This window comes from Choloepus didactylus, chromosome 21 (assembly GCF_015220235.1).
Source record: "Choloepus didactylus isolate mChoDid1 chromosome 21, mChoDid1.pri, whole genome shotgun sequence".
In the NCBI taxonomy this organism is placed as follows: Eukaryota; Metazoa; Chordata; class Mammalia; order Pilosa; family Megalonychidae; genus Choloepus; species Choloepus didactylus.
This window is the reverse complement of record NC_051327.1, coordinates 40,577,967-40,599,296: the sequence shown is the minus strand read 5'-3', so window position 1 is coordinate 40,599,296 and position 21,330 is coordinate 40,577,967. Positions and strand designations below refer to the sequence as shown.

Genomic DNA, 21,330 nt, shown 5'->3' with positions numbered 1-21,330 from the left:
CAGGGGTTCCTAGGCCACAGATGTGGTCTTCTACTTTGGTACCACTAAAATTAGACATAGCAGAGCCATTGAAGGTAAGTGGTATTTGAGGTCCACTGAACTGGATAAGATCCTACAAAATCCTTGATGCTTACCTCCTGCTTGGTGGCTTCCCTTAGAGTCTCCATTGATCTTGCCAGTGTTTTCTTACTCTTTGAGCCAAGTTGTTTCAGTGCACCAAAGCACAAGCTGCTTTGACTGCTCAGAAACAGAGCTCCTCCTCTGGCTCTTCTCCTCTGCTTTCCTGAATTTTCTCCTGCATTTTCTTTCCCTTTGTGATCTCACCCGCTTTCATCAACTCACCACTTACTACTCTCCTTATTTCCACTTTAGCCACTGACATCTTTTCTCGGCAGCTGTGAGCTCTCCTGAGATACAGGCACACAAATCATGCTGGACTCCGGGCATCTTCACCTGGGTAACATTCAGATTAAGTATTGTTTAGAATTTTCGTGTCTCAAACAAGATATTGGTCATATACGCTACCTCTCTTCTTGCTTTCTTACTGTCTTCAAATTGGTTCTTTTTCCTGATTCCATTACTATAAATGATACCCACTCTAAAACTTTATTTAAAAGATAGGTGATGGGCTGGATTTGGCCGGTGGGCTGTAGTTTCCCAACTGCTTTTAATTGCCACCTATTATTTTTGGATTGAAAGGTGTTCTAGTTTGCTAATGCTGCCAGAATGCAAAACACCAGAGATGGACTGGCTTTATAAAAGGGGGTTTATTAGGTTACACAGTTACAGTCTTAAGGCCATAAAGTGTCCAAGGTAATGCATCAGTAATCGAGTACCTTCACTGGAGGATGGCCAATGGTGTCCGGAAAACCTGTTAGCTGGGGAGGCACATGGCTGGTGTCTGCTCCAAAGTTCTGGTTTCAAAATGGCTTTCTCCCAGGACATTCCTCTCTAGGCTGCAGTTCCTCAAAAATGTCACTCTTAGTTGCACTTGGGATATTTGTCCTCTCTCTGCTTCTCCAGAGCAAAAGTCTGCTTTCAACGGCCGTCTTCAAACTGTCTCTCATCCGCAGCTCCTCTCTCAGCTCCTGGGCATTCTTCAGAGTGTCCCTCTTGGCTGTAGCTCCTCTTCAAAATGTCACTCTCAGCTGCACTGAGTTCCCTCTGCCCGTCAGCTCATTTATATGGCTCCACTGATCAAGGCCCACCCCGAATGGGTGGGGCCATGCCTCCATGGAAATATCTCATCAGAGTTAACACCTGCAGTTGGATGGGGCAGATTTCCATGCAAATCTAATCAGCACCAAAATGTTTGCCCCACAAGACTGCATCAAAGAATATGGCTTTTTCTGGGGGACATAAAACATAAACTGGCATGAAAGGTATCTACTTTAGAGTTCAATCTCATTTATACATCTGCTAACTCTTAGTTACTTTATGTTTCTTATGTCACACTGTTCTCTTGGCATCTTGATTTCTGCTTTGGAAAAGTTCAACACAGCACAGCCTAAAGTACAGTGGTCTGTTGTCTCCTTGTCCTATTTATGCAACCTTTTGTTTGTCATTACCTGCCTTGACAACTGTATTACCCTCTGGACCTCAAATATTTCATAGTTTTCAGTATCAAAATAAACATGATGTGTGTGAATTTGCATTTTGTAAATCTAAAGAGCTAATGTTTATTTCTGGTCAACCACTTTTTATTGGCCAAGTAGATCAAAGTGGCAGCTCCTTTCATGACTTTTTTGATCGTTAGTGCAATAAAGTTATCAGTAAGGAGGAGAACGTATTTAATACTGTGCTTGTAGGTGTTTTGAACACCAAACAGAACTTGGTACATAAGAGCCATTAGAATAAATAGTTGCTTAATGAGGTAATTGTCTTCTGTCTGTCCCAGTTTTGTAATCTGATGAATGACGCTGTTCACATCACTGACCCTGCTCAAAATTCTGAAATAATTCCACAATCTTTGTTTTTTTTTTAAAATTTATCTTTTTAGCCTGGCATCAGGCTCTCCCTGGTCTGACCCACATTTCCTGTATAGCCTAACCACTTGTTACTCTCCTGATTTCCAGCCAGACTGGTTCATTTCTTCCCTGAGAAGTGCTTTGTTTTTGTATGTCTGTGGTTTTGGTAAATAATTTCCTCCAACTTGAATTTTCTGTAGCCTTTCTTAATGTTTGCTGTGCACATTTTACCCATTTTTCCAAGATCCAGCTTAGGCCTTCGTGAAGTTTTTCCTGTCTGCTGCTGCCTTGTCCAAGAGATGATCTTTCCTTTCTCTGAACTGCCACACGACTTTTTACCTGTTATGATACCTAAATTTGTTCTTACATTATGCAGCTTAATCCTCTTCTCCTTGTAGGTGATTAGCTCCTTTGTCAAGAAGTGTAGCCTTTTTATTGTTTGTGTCTCAGTGCCTAGTACAACACTTTTATGTAAGCAATTAATGAATGTTAACTTGAACGAAGCCAGTCTTGAATCAAATTCAAGTAGACAGAATATGATTTCTTTCAGATTAGGATGTGGGTTAGGATAAGTAGTTTTAGCTCTTTCATTACTAACCAGTGCCTGGGGAAGTTACTTAATTTCTTTATGTTTGTCATAGTCAGAGGGGGAAAATGTTGTTCTATCATTTACCTTTGGAAGATGTGCTGAGAATAAATGAGAAAACATTTAAAATAGGGTTTTTTCCTGCACAGTTACCACATATTATATTTAAAGGTAAACTAAATCAATATCGTGAAACTGCATTTTAGATGTTCTTCTTAGAGTATTTTTAGTACTTCAGCATGACCTTTTAGAAAGCATTGTTGTAGAACTCTGCCATATGCTGGCCTTGCAAGTAACCATGATTCTAATTTTTTCTTGCCAATGAAGCTTTTTGTTTTTTTAATTTTAAAAATATTTTTTATTGTGAAATATAACATATTTAGTAGAAAGTGATATCTTTCAAGGTACAATTTAACAAGTAGTTAGAGAGCAAATTTCAAAGAATGTTACAGGCTACAGTTCCATGATTTCAGTTATTTCCTTATTGCGAAATATATATGCAGAAAAGTGATAACTTTCAAAGTACGATTTAAAAAATAGTAATATTGCAAATTTCAGAGACTTGCGGGTTACAGTTCCACAGTTTCAGTTATTATTGTGAAATTTATATACAGAAAGGTAATAACTTTCAAAGTACAATTTAACAAGTAGCTATAGAGCAAATTGCAAAGAATGTTATGGGTTACAGTTCTGCCGTTTCAGTTATTTCCTTCTAGCTATTCTAATACCCTAGCATCTAAAAAAAATTTATATAAAGATTTAGTATTCATAATCCTTTGTTAAATCCTATCTTGTCTGTGGCTACCCTTCCCTCTCATTTAATCACTTTCTCGTTCTTCAGGGGTATCTGGGCAGTGACCACCCTAACTTGTTCATATTGAAAAGGAGTGTCAAATTTATTTGCAGAGTTGGGCTTAGAGAGAGAAAGGTCACATCTGAGCAACAAAGAGGTTCTCTGAAAGTTCCTCTTAGGTATAATTATAGGTGGGCTTAGCCTCCCTTTTATAGCCATAAGTTTCAGAAGAGCAATCCTCAAGATCGAGGGCTTGGCTTATTAACTAGGGGATTCCTGATTTCATATAGCATATATTCTGTCCAGGATAAACAATCAGTGTCTCACATTATCTTCACTTAGTTGTACAGTCATCATCACAATCAGTTTTAAACAATTACCATAATACAAAACACCCCAAAGCTCTTATCAGCCCCTAATTATTTATGCCTACTAGTAATGTGATACTGGTAAGGTATTCCTATTAAATATAGACTATAATATGCAATGGGTAGTTTTTCCCATATACCACTGTGTTGTTAACTCTTTCTACCAGTGTCATACCTTGGAAGTATATCATGCAAGCACTTATTTATATTTGTAGTGCTAATCTGTGGGATACATGTTTTTAAACAACCCTTTCAATCATGTTCACCTTCAGCATGACACTGATACTTATAATTCTGCTAATGAACTTTCATCATCCCTGTCCATTCCTATACCTTTAAGTTCACCTTCATTAACATGTCTGTACATATTAGGTAATCATTCCCCCTTTACTAGCTTCCATCTATCTCTAGGTCCCCTATATTCTACATTATAAGACAGTGATTTTACATTGTTCACTGAGTTCATATTAGTGATAACATACAATATCTCTCCTTTTGTGTCTGACTTACCTCACTCAGCATTGTGTCTTTGAGGTTCATCCATATTGCTATATGTTTCAGGATCTCATTCCTTCTTACTGCTGCGTAGTATTCCATTGTATATACCACATTTTGTTTTATCCACTCGTCTGTTGAAGGACACTTGGATTGTTTGCATCTCTTGGCAACTGTGAACAGTGCCGCTGTGAACATTGGCGTGCAAGTGTCTGACTGTGTCACTGCTTTCAGATCTTCTGGGTAGATACTGAGAAGTGGAATTGCCAGATCATAGACTAACTCGATATCAAGTTTTCTGAGGAACCACCAAACTGTCTTCCGCCACCACTGTACCATTGTACATTCCCACCAGCAATGAATAAGAGTTCCAATTTCTCCACATCCTCTCTAGCATTTGTAGTTTCCTGTTTGTTTAATGGCAGCCATTCTTATTGGTGTGAGATGATACCTCATTGTAGTTTTGATTTGCATTGCCTTGATTATTAGTGAAGGTGAACATTTTTTCATGTGTGTTTTAGCCATTTGTATTTCCTCTTCGGAAAAACGTCTTCATATCTTTTGCCCATTTTATAATTGGGCTGTTTGTGCTATTGTAGTTGAGTTAGGATTTCTTTATATATGCAGGATATCAGTCTCTTATCAGATATATGGTTTCCAAATATTTTCTTCCATTGCGTTTGCTGCCTCTTCCCCTTTTTGACAAAGTCCTTTGAGGCACAGAAGCTTTTGATTTTGATGAATTCCCTTTTATTTATTTTTTCTTTTGCTTCTTGTTCTTTGGGTGTAAGGTCTAAAAAGCTACCTCCTAATACTAGGTCTTGAAGATGTTTCTTTACATTATCTTCTAGAAGTTTTATAGTACTGTCTCTTTTATTGAGGTCTTTGATCCACTTTGAGTTAATTTTTGTATAGGGTGTGTTCTGATTTGTTAATGTTGCCATTATGCAAAATACCAGAAATGGATTGGCTTTTATAAAGGGGATTTATCAAGTTACAAATTTACAGTTCTAAGGCCATAAACGTGTCCAAACTATGGCATTAACAGGTGGTAACTTCACTGAAGGATGGCTGATGGCGTCCGGAATACCTCTGTTAGCTGGGAAGGCATGTGACTGGTATCTGTTGATCCTGGGTTGTGTTCCAGCTCCTCTCTCAGGTCCTGTGCATTCTTGGTTCTTTCTCACAAGACCTTTCAAAATGTCTTTCTCCATAATGTCTCTGGGTCTCTCTTAGCTTCTTCAGCTTCTGTGCATCTAAACATCGGGGTCCTCTCTTAGCTTCTCTGGAGCAAACTTGGGGCTAGCATCTCCAGACATCTCCAAGCATCTCCAAGTGTCACCATCAGTGTCAGCTCTTAGCTTCTCTCCACAATGTCCCTCTCAGCTGCTCTGAGCTCCTTCTGTTTGTGAGCTCTTTTATAGGACTCTAGTGATTAAATCAAGACCACCCTGAATGGTTGGGGTCCATATCTCCATGAAAATAATTTAATGAAACATTGTGCCCACAGATAATTGAGTAACGTCTCCATGGAAACACTCAATCAAAAGATTCCTACTTAATCAAAACTAATATGTCTGCCCCCACAAGATTGCATATGACTTTTAGGGGGATATAATATATCCAAAATGGCACAGGGTATGAGGTAGGGGTCCTCTTTCATTCTTGTGGATATAGATATCCAGTTCTCACAGCCACTATTTGTTGAAGAGACTTCTGTCTCAGTTCAGTGGATTTGGGGGCCTTACCAAAAATCAGTTGATCATAGATCTGGGGCTCTATTTCTGAACTCTCGATTCAATTTCATTGATCAGTGTGTTTATCTTTGTGCCAGTATCATGCTGTTTTTACCAATGTGGCTTTATAGTCAGTATGTGTAAGTCCACCCACTTTGTTCTTTTTTAGAAGGTTTTTGGCAATTTGAGGCCTTCTCCCTTCAAATAAATTTGATAACTGGTTTTACCAAGTCTGCAAAGTAGGTTGTTGGATTATCGATTGGAATTGCATTGAATCTTTAGATCAGTTTGGGTAGAATTGACATCTCAACGATGTTTAGCCTTCCTATCCTTGAACACAGACTACCTTTCCACCTAAGTAGGTCCTTGTTGATTTCTCTAGTAAAGTTTTGTAATTTTCTACATAGAGGTCTTTTACATCCTTGGTTAAGTTTATTCCTAGATACTTTTGTGTTTTTTTTTTTTTTTTAGTTGCTATTGTGAATGGAATTTTTTTCTTGATTGCCTTTTAGTTAGGTCATTACTAGTGTATAGGAACATTATTGACTTGCATCAGGAAATCGTTAGCATCCTGCCATTCCGTGGAATTTGTCTATTAGCTCACGTAGCTTTATGATCACATTCTCAGGATTTTCCAAATATAAGATCATATCATCTGCAAGTAATGACAGTTTTACTTCTTACTTTCCAATTTGGATGCCTTTCATTTCTTTGTCTTGCCAGATTACACTGACTGGAACTTCTAGCACAATATTGAATAATAGTGGTGACAGCAGGCATCCTTGTCTCATTCACGATCATAGGTGGGAGATTTTCAGTCTCTCATTGTTGAGTACTCTTCTGGCTGGGGTTTTTCATATATGCCCTTTATCATATTAAGGAAGTTTCCTTCAATTCCTACCTTTTGAAGTGCTTTTATCAAAAAGCAATGCTGAATTTTGTCAAATGCTTTTTCAGTGTCTATTAAGATGATCATTTGATTTTTCCCTCTCCATTTGTTAATGTATTGTATTACATTGATTGATTTTCTTATGTTAAACCATTCTTGCATGTCTGGAATGAACCCCACCTGATTATGGTGTATAATTCTTTTAATGTGCCTTTGGATTCGATTTTGCAAGTATTTTGTTGAGAATTTTTGCATCTGTATATATGAGGGAGATTGACCTGTAGTTTTCCTTTCTTGTATCTTTATCTGGTTTTGGTATTAGGGTGATGTTAGCTTCATAAAATGAGTTAGGTAGTGTTCCATTTTCTTCAATTTTTTGATAGAGTTTGAGCAAGAATGGTGCCAGTTCTTCTTGGAAAGTTTGATAAAATTTCCCTGTAAAGCCATCTGGCCCCGGGCTTTCATTTGTTGGAAGTTTTTTGATGACTGAATGGATCTCTTTACTTGTGATTGGTTTGTTGAGGTCTTCTGTTTCTTCTTGGGTCAGTCTAGGTTGTTCCCGTGTTTCCAGAAATTGTCCATTTTCCTCTACGTTGTCTACTTTGTTAGCATACAGTTGTTCCTCTTATGATTTTTTAAATTTGTTCAGGATCCATAGTAATGACTCCGCTCTCATTTCTGATTTGTTTATTTGGGTCTTCTCTCTTTTTGACTTTGTCAGTCTAGCTAAGAGTTTGTCAATATGTTTGTCAGTCTTCTCAAAGAACCAACTGTTGGTTTTATTTATTCGCTCTGTTGTTTTTTTGTTCTCTAGATCATTTATTTTTGCTTTAATCTTTGTTATTTCTTTTCATCCACTTTCTTTAGGGTGAGTTTGCGGATCATTGTCTAGACTCTTCAGTTGTTTGGTTAGGTCTTTGGTTGTAATTCTTTCTTCCTTTTTAATGTATGCATTTAAAGCTATAAATTTCTCTCTCAGCACTGCCTTTGCTGCATCCCATAAGTTTTGATATGTTGTGTTCCTGTTTTCATTCTTCTCTAGCTGTTTACTGGTTTCTCCTGCAGTTTCTTCTTTGACTCTCTGATTTTTCAGGCGTGTTCTGTTTAACCTCCACATATTTGTGAAAGTTCTGGTTCCTTGGTGGGTTATTGATTTCTAGTTGCATTCCATTTTGGTCAGAGAATGTGCTTTGAATAATTTCAATCTTTTTAAATTTATTAAATCTTGTTTTGTGCCCCAGAATATGATCTGTCTGGGAGAACGTTCCATGAGTGCTAGAGAAGAATGTATACACTGGTACTTTGGGATGTGTTCTGGTTTGCTAATGCTGCCATTATGCAAAATACCAGAAAGTGGTTGGCTTTTATAAAGGGGTTTTTTTGGTTGCAAAGTTATAGTCCTAAGTCCATAAAAGTGTCCAAACAACAAAGGCATGAACAATAGGGTACCTTCACTGAAGAACGCCAGTGGTGTCCGGAAAACCTCTGTGATCTGGGAAGGCACAGGCACATGACTGGTGTCTGCTCCAGGATTCTGGTTTCAAAACGGCTTTCTCCCAAAGTGTTTCTAGGTGTCTGGGGGTGTTCTCTTAGTTTCTCCCAGGCAAACTCTGGACTAGCGAAAGTCTGCTTTCAATGACCATCTCCAAAATGTCTCTCTCGGCTGTAGCACTGAGCTCCTTCTATCTGAGCTCTTATAGGGCTCCAGTAAACTAATCAAGACCCAGGCTGAATGGGTGGGGCCATGCCTCCATGGAAATAATCTAATCAAAGGTATTACCCACAGATGGGTGGGTCACATCTCCGTAGAAACAACCTAATCCAAAGATTCCAACGTAATCAACACTAAAACACATCAAAGAACATGGCATTTTGGGGGACATAATACATCCAAACCAGCACAGGATGTAACAATCTATATGTCTGTTAAGTCTAATTCATTTATCACATTGTTTAGGTTCTCAATTTCCTTATTGGTCCTCTGTCTAGTTCTATGTATAAAAGAGAGGGGTGTATTGAAGTCTCCCACTATTATTGTAGAAATTTCTGTTGCTCCCTTCAATTTAGCCAGTGTTTGTTTGATGTACTTTGGAGCTCCTTGACTGGGTGCATAAACATTTATGATTGTTATTTCTTCTTGGTAAATTGTCTCTTTTATTAACATCTAGTCTCCGTTGTCTCTTATGACATCTTTGCATTTAAAGTCTGTTTTTAATAGACTTTAATATTAGTATAGCTACCCCTGCTTTTTTTTCTTTCTTTTAATCTTAGGATCTATTGCAATGCCTGGAAACATTCAGACTAATCAAATGCTGTAATTTCTTAAAATACATAAATACTTCATATAAAACTTTTGGAAATGTTGATGCTGTCATATTTTCAAAAGCAATGGCAATTTAAAAGACACAAGGCAACAATAAAATATCAAAGACCTTTCATTTACTTATGAGGACATAATTAGCAAAATAGACAAAATAAACACAAATTTGTTTTTCTGCTTTGCACGTTTAACTCTGCTTCATAAAAGCACAGATAATTGAGGCAACTTTTGTTCAAGTATTTTATTTCTAACATTAAATTACATTTTCTAAATATTTTTATAAAGAAATGAAAAATGCCATGAACTGCTGTTTGCCACAGAGTCGTACATCATAAAGTAAAATACAACCAGCTGAATTTATCCATGTGTCTCCCTAATCGAATGTGACTTTTAGATGTTTTTCTATATACTTTATTCTAAATCATTTATACAGATTAGGGAAAACTGATTTATAATGAGTTGTTTTCATCTTTAAAATTTCATTCTGTATACTGCCCCTCCTTTACAGCAAATTCAGTGGTAAAGTCAACAGTGATGCAATGTATTATTTCAGGGGAACAAAGCAATCTGTAACTTTAATTTCCCAAATTTCAATTTCAAATTTCTGCCTTCTTAATCAAAAAGACTCAGATAGCCAAAAATCACATAGTTAGCAGGAAAGAAAATGTATGAGATGAAGATTATTTTATTATTTGTGCTTTCCCCCTAAGCTACAGGCACTCTTTAGAATGGCATTGAACATACAGAACTACAGTGTGGATTTTTTTCAGGCACGTAATTACATGAAAAATAAATAACTTTCAAGCTCTTTCCTAGTTGAATTGTCTCTTAAATATTTTCAGGGGAGGGGAATCCCCAGGATTTTATGTTCTTTAAGAAACTGTCATATATAAATGAACTGTTAGATGTTCAATTAAATTTTGAAACCTGAAGAAGTTTTTTTCCCTAAAAGTACAATGCAGATTTGCATGGCCATCACTGTTCAAATAGTGAAAGGATGGAATGGTAAAGACAGGTTCTTCTTGTAAGTGTACAGTTGTAAGCTAATCTAAATGGAAAAAAACAAAAATCTTGAACTGACAGTCATTTAAAGGAAAAAAGAACCAATCAAGGAAAATGTTGAAAAACAAGAATATCTCCTCTTAATAAGAGAAAAGTGTTATCCAACGCAAAAATGAGAACTGCAGATTTGAAAACCATTTGTCTTTGTCTTAAAATACAAACAAAAGAAATAGGAGAAAGGAGGAAGTCAAGACCATTTAGAATTGAGACAGGTCTATGTAAAAATGAAACCGAGTACAATGATTTCATCTTATGAAGGAAATGACTGAAATGAAATTTCCCAAGTCTTCATGTCTGTAATAAAATATATTAATGTGAAAAAAAATCTGCACAGTTTTCAAAAATAGAGAGTCTGGATTTTTCCTCTTAGGTTTATAATAGACTACCAAACCTGTTTAATGCATTTACTTCTACAAACCTGCCCTTTTTAACAGCACATGCTATATACAAGTACACACATGCATACTGGTATTTTACCATAAGAATCATATGTCTCATTTCAAACTAGTGTTATGCTCTTCACCCACACTTACGTATGTTATATTTTCATCATAAGAAACTTAAGACCTTTCTAAGTGGTACATTTTAGAAAGCTTTGAAAGAGCTTTTAATCAACATATAACATAAAAAGGAATCTTGATTTTTAAATGGAATCTTTTTAGTACTGTGGCATGATGGGTTTAACAGTTGAAGCATAAATATAGTAATTATGTTGTACTATTTTAAATTACAGCCATAGGAAAATGATTGATTTTTAAAATATAGTCAACATGAGACTGTATAGTTTTGAGCAGTGAAATAACAGTGAATGAATAAATAAGATTTTTCAGCAGTGGCCATTCATTATTTTGCTTTTAGAAACCTAGAAGAAATTGTCTAATTTAAGTTTCAAATGTTCTGTTAATTCTAGTCATTTCTTAGCTTCCTCAGTATCACCTTGAATTGCTGAAATAAGTGACTCTGAAAAATAAAAGTTCTTTTCTGGTCTGGGGTAGCCAACAGTGGCCACACTGAGCATTTCCACATAGATGTTCTCTTTGAAGGTATGCATAATGTGAGTTTCCATGGACTTTTTCGTATTCTTGTCATATGGATTCCATCCTATGCTCACCACCACCTTATGGACATCTCCACTTCCAACACTGGCCCAACCATGATAAATGCCAGTGGATATAGCAGCTGGAAGATTATCTACTACTTGTTCAGGAAAGTTAGCAGGGGTTGCCCAGCTGCTTGGAGCTGCAACCGAAGCCCTGCATCACCTGGCCATGGCAGAATAGGGCAGGTGTCTCATGATGCCACCTGTTTGCGGTGCGGGGTTTGGCCCAGTCTGCATGTCCAGCAGGGTCGCTGTCTAGGAAGTGCCCAGGCCCTCCCGGACCAATCGGGGGACACGGGGGGGAGCTCAGCCAATCCGCCAGGCACACAACTGGCCAGTTGGCTTCAATTGCACGCCATGGCTGTCCCTCTCGCCGGTGATCCAACAGATGCCACCAGGAGCCTGGGAGGTTGCGTCTCAGCCCCTCAGAGCGGTGGTGGCAGAGTAGGTGTGAGAATGGGTGGGGAACACGACATGGGTGAGCCGGCAGCATGGGAAAGCCCTGAGCCGCCGCCACGCCATGAGGCTGCCTAAACTACCCGCCAGCTTTCTTTTAGTTTCATCTTCTGTGGAATATTTTTTTCCTTCCTGTTCTAGTTTGCTAATGCTGCAGAATGCAAAACACCAGAGATGGATTGGCTTTTATAAAAAAGGGGTTTATTTGGCTACACAGTTACAGTCTTAAGGCCATAAAGTGTCCAAGGTAACACATCAGTAATCAGGTACCTTCACTGGAGGAACGCCAATGGCGTCCGGAAAACCTCTCTTAGCTGGGAAGGCACGTGGCTTGCGTCTGCTCCAAAGTTCTGGTTTCAAAATGGCTTTCTCCCAGGACGTTCCTCTCTAGCAAGCTTGCTCCTCTTCAGAACGTCACTCACAACTGCACTGAGTTCCTTTTCTTTGAGTCGGCTCATTTATATGGCTCCACTGATCAAGGCCCACCCTGAATGGGTGGGGCCACGCCTCCATGGAAATATCCCATCAGTTATCATCTACAGTTGGGTGGGGCGCATCTCCACGCAAACAACCTAATCCAAACGTTCCAACTTAATCCCCACTATTATGTCTGCCCTACAAGATTGCATCAAAGAATATGGCTTTTTCTGGGGGACATAATACATTCAAACCGGGACACTTCCTTTCGCTTGCCATCTCTTTGTGTCCCTGGGTCTAAGATGAGTCTCTTGAAACAATATCGATGGATCATACTTTTTAATCCATTCTGCCACTCTGTGTCTTTTAATTGGCCAGTTTAATCCATTCGCGTTCAGAGTTTTTACTGTGAAGTCAGTTTTTGAACCAGGCATCTTATCCTTTGATTTTTAATTGTTAGATCTATTACCCCCACCCTCTCTTTTTTTCCTTTAAGTTACCCTTACTAATACTCTTCAGTTCTGTATCCTTCTCCAAAACTCTCACTCCTTTTTTTTTCTCAGCTGGTAGAACTCCTTTTATTATTTCTTGCATGGCAGGTCTCTTGTTAACAAATTCTCTCAGCATTTGTTTGTGAAAATTTTAAACTCTCCCTCAATTTTGAAGGAGAGCTTTGCTGCATAAAGAATTCTTGACTGGCCATTTTTCTCTTTCAGAATCTTGAATATGTCATACCACTGCTTCCTTGCCTCCATGCAGCCTGCTGAGTGGTCAGTACTTATAGTCTTATGTGGTTTCCCTTGTATGTGGTGAATCGTGTCTCTCTTGCTGCTTTCAGGACTTTCTCCTCCTTTTCAGCATCTGTCAGTCTGATTAGTATATGTTTCTGAGTGGGTCTATTTGGATTTATTCTATTTAGAGTTCGTTGGGCTTCTTTTATTTGCATATTTATGCCATTTATAAGAGTTGGGAAGTTTTCCCCAATTATGTCCTCAAACACTCTTCCTAGCTCTTTACTATTCTCCTTCTGTGAGTCCAGATTCTTAATATTTTTTTTGCTTCAAGTTGTCCATCATTTTCCTGAGATCCACTTCAAATTTTTCAGTTTTTTTCACCATTTGTTCTTTTGTGCATTCACATTCAATTGCTATGCTTCTAGTTCATGTATTCGTTCTTCTGCCTCTTCAAATTTACTGTTGTGTGTCTCTAGTATGTTTTTAATTTGATGTACAGTATCTTTTTTCCCCGTAAGATATGCTATTTTTTTAATTTGCTCTTTCAGTTTCTACTTTATTCTCTTCTAGAGTCTTCCTGATGTCCTTTATGTCTGTAGCCAACCCATTGCAGTTGTTTTGGAGATTTGTGTTTACTTCTTTGATTAATTGCTCTAGATTCTGTGTCTCCTTTGGCTTTTTAATTTGTTTGGCTTGTCCATATCTACTTGGGTTTTCATGTGCTTTGTGATTTTCCATTGGCTTTGTGGCATTTGCTTGTCTTGATAAGGTTATTTTGGGAGATGCAGGATTACCTGGACCTTTATTTAAAACGTGTAGAACCACAGCTAGGTGGAGTGCACTTCCCCTGTCTTCCCAGCAGATGGTGCTCTTGAGCCACTTCTCACCCTCAAGCCAGCTTTCCCCCAGCTTTGCCTGTGCACTGTGCGTGGTCCAAACCAGGTGGAAATCAGTGAACCAGTGCACTTGGGACTGCCAGCTGTGGAGGTGGGGTTGGGCCCTGTGCAGTTCATCAGGTAGTACGTTTAAGGGCACAGTTGCTCTCGTAATTCCTGGGCCTTTGAGTGGATCCCTTTTGGATTGTGGGGCTGTGCATCTCACCCTCCATCTCAGACGTGCCCTGGTCCCTGCCCACCATGTGCCCACGAGGCTCTGGGGTGACGGAAGGGCTCTCGGTGCTCCCATGTGGCTCCCACACTTCTCTCCACCTCTCACCCGTGCACACTGTGGGCTTCCATGGAGGGAGAGTCAATGCCATCCACACAGGTTGCTGAATCCCGACTTCTCTCATGGGAGCTCCCGGCCGTGTGGCTGAGGAGGATTAGCTCCCCAGCTAATTACTGAGAAGGGAGCACGGGGAGTAGAGACCTGCTGTCTCCCCTGCTTGGTGGCCAGCTTCAGCCACCAGCCTCTGCTGGCAGTCCTGATTGAATAAACTCACCCTGTTCTTTCAGATGTACTATCTCCACTTCTTCAGGTTCCCACTGTGTATTGTAGAGATCCTTCTCCGGCTGCTCACACCTTGGAACCACTGTCCTGGATGCTTTCTGCCCTTTTTCTAGAATTTTTCACAGAGGAGAAGTCTGTTCTGCGTCTCCTGTTCCACCGTCTTCCGGGAAGTTCTCCAGTCGTGAAGCTTTGTTGTGGTGCTGAGAGATTACAAACAGTTGTTACTACATTTTTGTTTGACTTAGCAAAACCACTTGTTTATGTATTGTCCCTTAATTTAACGATAGCAGTTGAAAAGCTGGTAAGTATTTCAAGCTAGCTAAACACATTCTGTATTTACAGGCTTTTAAAGCTCACTGGAAGTGGCATTTTCCTGTGAAGCACAAGTAACATTGAAGAGCAGTATAGTTACAGAGGGTCGGGAGTGTGACTCCTCAGTCTAGTGTGGCAATTGTGTATGTAAATGAGCTAATTCAAAATTAGAGCAGTTTCCTTTTAGCGCTGGACTTCTTGGTCAAAGTAAACTCCGGAAATGAATTGTCTAATTTAGGCTCTTGCTTTTAGTGCCAGTTTAGCAATTTTCTGAGTAGTTAAAGCAGGAATCCTGTGCTAATTGGAAGTGCTGTGTTTTAGTAGCCATTTTAAGTAACATCTCAGAGGTGTTCCCAATCAAAGTATAACCTAGTTTACAGTACGTCTAGCTGTTGTATTCTGGTTTGCTAAAGGTGCCTAGATACGAGATACCAGACATCTATTGACTTTTTCAATGAGGATTTATTAGAGTACAGGTTTACAGTTCTAAGGCCATAAAAGTGTCCAAACTAAGGCATCAACAAGACAATACCGTCACTGAAGAACAACCTGTGGCATCTGGAGTTCCTCTGTCACATGGGAAGGCACATGGCCAGAATCTGCTGGGCCTCTCCCAGGGTTAGCTTCTGGTTTCTGTGGCTTTTTCCAGAATGTCTCTGGGTTTCTGTCTTAGCTTCTCTCTTAGCTTCTCCGTGGGCAGATCCTGTATTACATATCTTAGCTTTTCTTGAAATGGCCTCTTTCAGCTTCTCTCTTAGATTCTCTGGGGGAAACTATGGCCTTCATCTCTTAGCTTAACATCTCCAAACATCTTTCTGTCTGCATCTCCAGGGTCTGAGTGTGTGTCATCTCTGAGCTGTCTCTTCCTGAGCTCTTTCAAGGATTCCAGTAAACTAATTAAGACCTATCTTGAATGGGTGGGGTTACAGCTCCATGGAAATAATCTAATCAAAAGGTCCCGCCTACAATTGGGTGGATCACATCACCATGGAAACAACTTAATCAAAGGATCCCAACCACAATATGTCTACCCCAACAAGATTGGATTAAAGGAATATGGCTTTTATGGGGTATATAACAGATTCAAACCAGCGTATGTATAAACCATTTAATTTAAGAGACTCTGCTAGACTCACTGTTATGGTGAATTTGTGTAATAGAGCACAACCTATTAACTATTACTGGAAGTTTTCTTGACATTTGACAGACCTCTCAAATATACGCTAAAAATCTTTTTCTCCTATTTCAGTTATAAATTGTTTAAATTTATCTACTTTGACTTGGCAGTGATTAGTTATCAGGTCATAAGGTTTCCAATCTGTGAGGAATTGGGGAAGTTTGTATAAAGTAAATATTAACTAGAAATGTGTTTTGCAGTTTAGCTTAATGGACCTGTTTATTTGTGAAGAGACCTATGGAACCTATTTATTTATGTTTTTTTTTTTTTTACTGGTGAGTGTATTAGTAAAATTGTAAAAAGTAATTTTCTTGTTTTTTAGGATTTAAATGAGTTTAAGGAGATGACAACATGTGTCTTTCCCAGGTAAGCTCTCTTTGAGGATTTATAATTCATTTAAAATTGTTATTGTGGCATATATCATACCAATAGTACATAGTAATTTATTAAAATCATTAAGTCGCGATTGGAATCCAGTTCATATAAACCAGGAAATGATTGAAATATTCCAACTTGGTTGTGGTTTGCTTTTGTAATTTATGATTGGTTTTGTTTTGTGATCCCATGAAAAATCATATTTGAACTGAGAGTGAAAGTAGATAGCGACTCCTTTTTTCTCATCCCACATAATGATGTGTGAAGAACTGGTGAAATTTCTTTAACATATCTCTTATTGACTTTGTAAGTTAGCACCTTTACCTGTTAGTGGTTTCCGCTGTTACTGTTGCCTGTTACTTCTGGTATGTCAGGTCACATGTCAGCCATGGGAAGCTCGTTCTGGTGGAACCTTTAGAGCAAGACCTGCTTTTGAAGACACGTTTGAGGAAGGACAGTTCTGGTCATGGGGTATTTGCTCTTTCAGCTGGGCTGTTTCTGTCCCATTATCCAAAGCATTTGCATTCATGTGAAAAGAAAGAGTTTCATATGTCTTACCATTTTTTAGTATTATCCAATCACTAAAACATACTAGTGTAAAAAAAAAACAGCAGAATCAAACTACCCAGGGCAGATTTTGGTGATTGTTCTAGTTTGCTAATGCTGCCGGAATGCAAAACACCAGAGATGGATTGGCTTTTATAAAAGGAGGTTTATTTGGTTACACAGTTACAGTATTAAGGCTATAAAGTGTCCGAGGTAACATATCAGCAATCGGGTACTTTCACTGGAGGATGGCCAATGGGGTCTGGAAAAACCTCTTTTAGCTGGGAAGGCACGTGGCTGGCGTTTGCTCCAAAGTTCTGGTTTCAAAATGGCTTTCTCCCAGGACGTTCCCCTCTAGGCTGCAGTTCCTCAGAAATGTCACTCTTAGTTGCACTTGGGGTATTTGTCCTCTCTTAGCTTCTCTGGAGCAAGAGTCTACTTTCAAAAGCCGTCTTCAAACTGTCTCTCATCTGCAGCTCCTGTGCTTCCTTCAAAGTGTCCCTCTTGGCTGAAGCTCCTCTTCAAAACATCACTCACAGCTGCACTGAGTTCCCTCTGCCCCTCAGCTTATTTATATGGCTGCACTGCTCAAGGCCCACCCTGAATGGGTGGGGCCACACCTCCATGGAACTATCTCATCAGAGTTATCACCTACAGCTGGGTGGAGCGCATTTCCATGCAAATCTAATCAGCACCAAAACGGCTGCCCCTCACAAGATTACATCAAAGATAATGGCTTTTGGGGGACATAATACATTCAAACTGGCACAGCCATAAAAATTGGTATCATATACGTGGGTAGTAGCAGTGAGTGGTCACAATGTGAGTACGTTAGACTTGCAGCAGTATTTGAACCACATGAAAACATGTGAAGGCTTTGACTTGCCCTTGAGATTGATGTGTCCCACACCCTCTCAGAGTACAGGGAATCTAGGACTTGTGCTCTGAGGGTGGCAGAGTCTGGACTGTCCCACAGGGCCTGATGAAGTCCCCACTGATGAGGCTGAGACTCCCAGTCTCATGTAGCAGGGACACTAGTGCTGAGTTCGGGATGTTTAGTGGTTAAAAATGCTTGATCCCCCATCCACTTTTTTTTTTCTTCAATAATTCAATTTTATTGAGATATAATCACATACCATGCAGTCATACAAAGCATACAATCAGTTGTTCACAGTACCATTCATTATAGAGCTGTGCGTTCATCACCAAAATTAAGTTTTGAACATTTTCATTACAACACACACAAAAGTAATAAGAATAAAAATTAAAGTGAAAAAGAACAATTAAAAGAACACTGGGTACTTTTTTTTTTTTGCACCCGTTTTTCTGCTCATCCCCATCCACTTTTACGACAGTAGACTACTCATTTGAGTAAAATGCATTTTGAACACTGATAAGCATTTTGTTTACTTTATTAAATATTATTTTGTTTTTAGACTTTTGGATACTAAATTGATGGCCAGCACACAACCTTTTAAGGTATTATCTAAATTTGTATCACTGATAAGCTATATTTTGAAATTTTTTGAATTGCTCCTGAAAGCTTTGAAATTCTAGTCTGTTTAAATGTCATTTGAAATACGTTAAAAAAAAAATGTTGGGAAAAGACCGGAAGTAAATATACCAGGATATGAAGAGCAGTTGTCTTTGGCTGGTGGGATTGTGTTTTTTCCCCCCGTTATTGTTTTTGCATATGTTTTTAATAGTAAAATGTATCATGTTTTTGAGTAGGTTACACATGCACACATTTCTTCCATTGTGCTTTCTTTGTTTTGTATATATAAATAATTTGTATATATTTTCTAACTAGAAGGAAATTTGGGTAAAGGTATATTCATTTGCTACTTTGTGAAATGACTTTATTTATATAACTAAGTGAAATTATTGCTTTCTGGAAGAAGCTTTACAGGTGTTTAAAACATCTGTAAAAACCTTCTTTCATATTGCTAAACTCCATATAGTGAAAACTAAATCTGCTTTTCTCTCACATTTTATAAACAATGACTCCTGTGTTTCTTTAAAGAACACAAGGTGGCGTACTAGACATAATTCTTTTCTTTTTTCTTTTTTTCTTTGGTCGTGACATACAGTGAAACTAATGTACATTACACTGATGTGTTGAAGGTTAGTAATTCTCTGCTTTCCTGGTTGCAGGATATCATTAACAATACATCTCTTGCGGAATTGGAAAAGCGGTTAAAAGAGACTCCTTTCAGTCCTCCTAAAGTTGGTAAGAATATAAAATGATCTCAAAAACCCCCAAATTTCTCATGGTAATTATTGTCGTATATTGTGGAGGAAAGGTGAAATTGCTCTAGAAACTATATTGCACCTTTATAGACTTTGGCAACGCTAACTTGTTCATGCCTTGTGTTGAATTGCTATTTTCTGAATAAAGATGATCTTGTAATTCTGTATCCATTTTACGTTAATGTAATTCAGTAGCCATTTCATTGAGAAGTTTAGCAATTAAAGCTTCATGGCTTTTATTTCCTAATGCTTGAAATTCCCCCAAAACTCTATGTGTCTTTCTTTTCTATAATGTACTGTTTAATCAAGACAAAGACTTGATGATTAATTGCTAGGGATAGAAGGAAAATGTATTTTGTGCCTCAGAAAATTCCAAGAACTGGGCTTAAAGATGAGAAGGCGAGTCCCCTCCCTTGTCCCTTATAAGGTGGTTTAGGAGGAGAAGCAGCAGCAGGGAGTAAAACCAGAGCAGGAAGAAGTGTTTCTCGAGATGGAGGCATTGTTTTCTGCCACATGTGGCCCTGGCCCCTACCCAGGTATCAGTGAGCCTTCCCGGTGCTGCTTTGTCAGTCCACCTTAGCCTGCTTGTGCTGCTCTTGTGCTAATAAGCATTCCATTAGCTGTGGCCTGAACACGTCTAAAGACATTGATAGTCGGGCTAATGGTTTAGAAGTGGACAATGAAAGATATTAAAGCAACCAAGATTACAGTTATTTGCTTCCCTTTCTGGGTAATAGTCCAAGAAAGGAATTAAGACAAAATGGCGGAGGGAAAGGAAAGACAACCTTTTCTATAATAATGTAATGGAAATAATTGATTTGGGAAATAATGTGTTTTAGCAGGTGGTAGATTAGAGAATATTACTTAGTTGACTACCATGTTAAAAGCCTTTTTTTAAATGGAGAATCACAAGTGTTGGAGAGGGTGTGGAGAAATAGGAACACTCGTACATTGTTGGTGGGAATGTAAAATGGCGCAGCCACTTTCTGTGATACCTCGGAAAGTTAAGTATAGAATTACCACATGACCTAGAAATCCCACTTCTCGGCAATACTCAAAAGAATTGGAAGCGGGGACTTGAGCCAGTATTCACACACCATTGTTAATATCAGCCTCACTCACAGTTACCGAAAGGTGGAAGCTGTAGAATGCAAGTGTTCATCAACAGATGAGTGGATAAGTGAAATATGGCATATACGTACAATGGCCATAAAAAGAAAAGAAGTTCTGGTGCATACTGTGGCAGGGATGTTGAACGAAATAATCCGGACACAAAAGGACAAATTCTGTATGATCTCACCTATATGAAATAAGCAGAATATGCAAATTCATAAAGTCAGAAATTAGAACACAGGTTACCAGGGGCTGTGGGGGGTTGGGGTGGGAGGGTTGGAGAGGGGAATAGGGAGTTAATGTTTAATTGGTGTGGCGTTTTTGTTTTGGGTGATAGAAAAGTTTTGGCAATGGGTAATAGAGACAGAGGCACAACCTTGTGAATGTAATTAACGCCCCTGAATTGTATATTTGAAAAGGGATAACAAGGGAAATTTTTGGTTGTGTATAAGTTACCACACACACACACACACACACACAAACTTTAGAGCTATAGAACGTAAAGAGTGAACCTCAATGTAAACAGTGAGCTAAAGTTAATACTATGATTAAAATAATGCTGTTTCATCAGTTGGTGACAAAAGTACTGTACTAATGGAAAATGTTAATAATAGGGAAAACTGTGTGGGTGAGGGGAGGAGTATATGGGAACTCTGTTCTTCCTGAAAGATTTTTCTGTAAACCTACAACAGTTCTAATTTTTTTGAAAAAGGACTTTTTAAAATTTAAACTCTAATATTTAACACTTACGGAGGTTAAAAAGTTCTTGCTTAAAGAGCACTGTATGGTTGTAAAAATAGTTACAATCTTTTCACTGTTAATTTCCATTCACAGTTTTGATTCTCTTGTAGTAACCGTTTTGACATTCATTTCCAGAATGATTCTAAGAAATAATTATTTATGAGTTATAGTTTTAGCCTATTATTTCTATATAAAATTCTGGTGTCTGCAGAGAATTTAGTCTAAAGCAGGTCATTCTTCTCAGGCTTTATCCTCTCATATCTGTGTATATCAGTGTGACTAAAAATCATGTTATAAAATGATCCCACCTATTAAGTAACCCCATGTTCTAAGGAAGAATTAGAGTAAGTTTATGATCTATTTTGAGCGTTAATTGTGCTGTCATCTTTTGATCTCTAGGCTTGAAGACATAGAGGACAATATCAAATTTGAGTCTTTTGCGTTT

The 21,330-nt window shown here is 38.5% G+C and overlaps 1 protein-coding gene across 4 annotated transcripts in view; it reads left to right on the top strand.

Moving 5' to 3' along the window:
- The window catches only part of PARN (poly(A)-specific ribonuclease), a 235,949-nt gene that overhangs the window by 33,137 nt on the left and 181,482 nt on the right, over window positions 1-21,330 (top strand). For all 4 annotated transcript variants that reach the window (XR_005213538.1, XM_037814217.1, XM_037814216.1 and 1 more), the window contains exons 14-16: window positions 16,183-16,226; window positions 18,218-18,260; window positions 18,936-19,011. Coding sequence is in view for 3 of the 4 variants with exons in the window: in XM_037814217.1 (XP_037670145.1) it covers window positions 16,183-16,226; window positions 18,218-18,260; window positions 18,936-19,011 (163 nt within the window). In the remaining variant the exon portion in view is untranslated. The remainder of the gene's footprint in view (window positions 1-16,182; window positions 16,227-18,217; window positions 18,261-18,935; window positions 19,012-21,330) is intronic.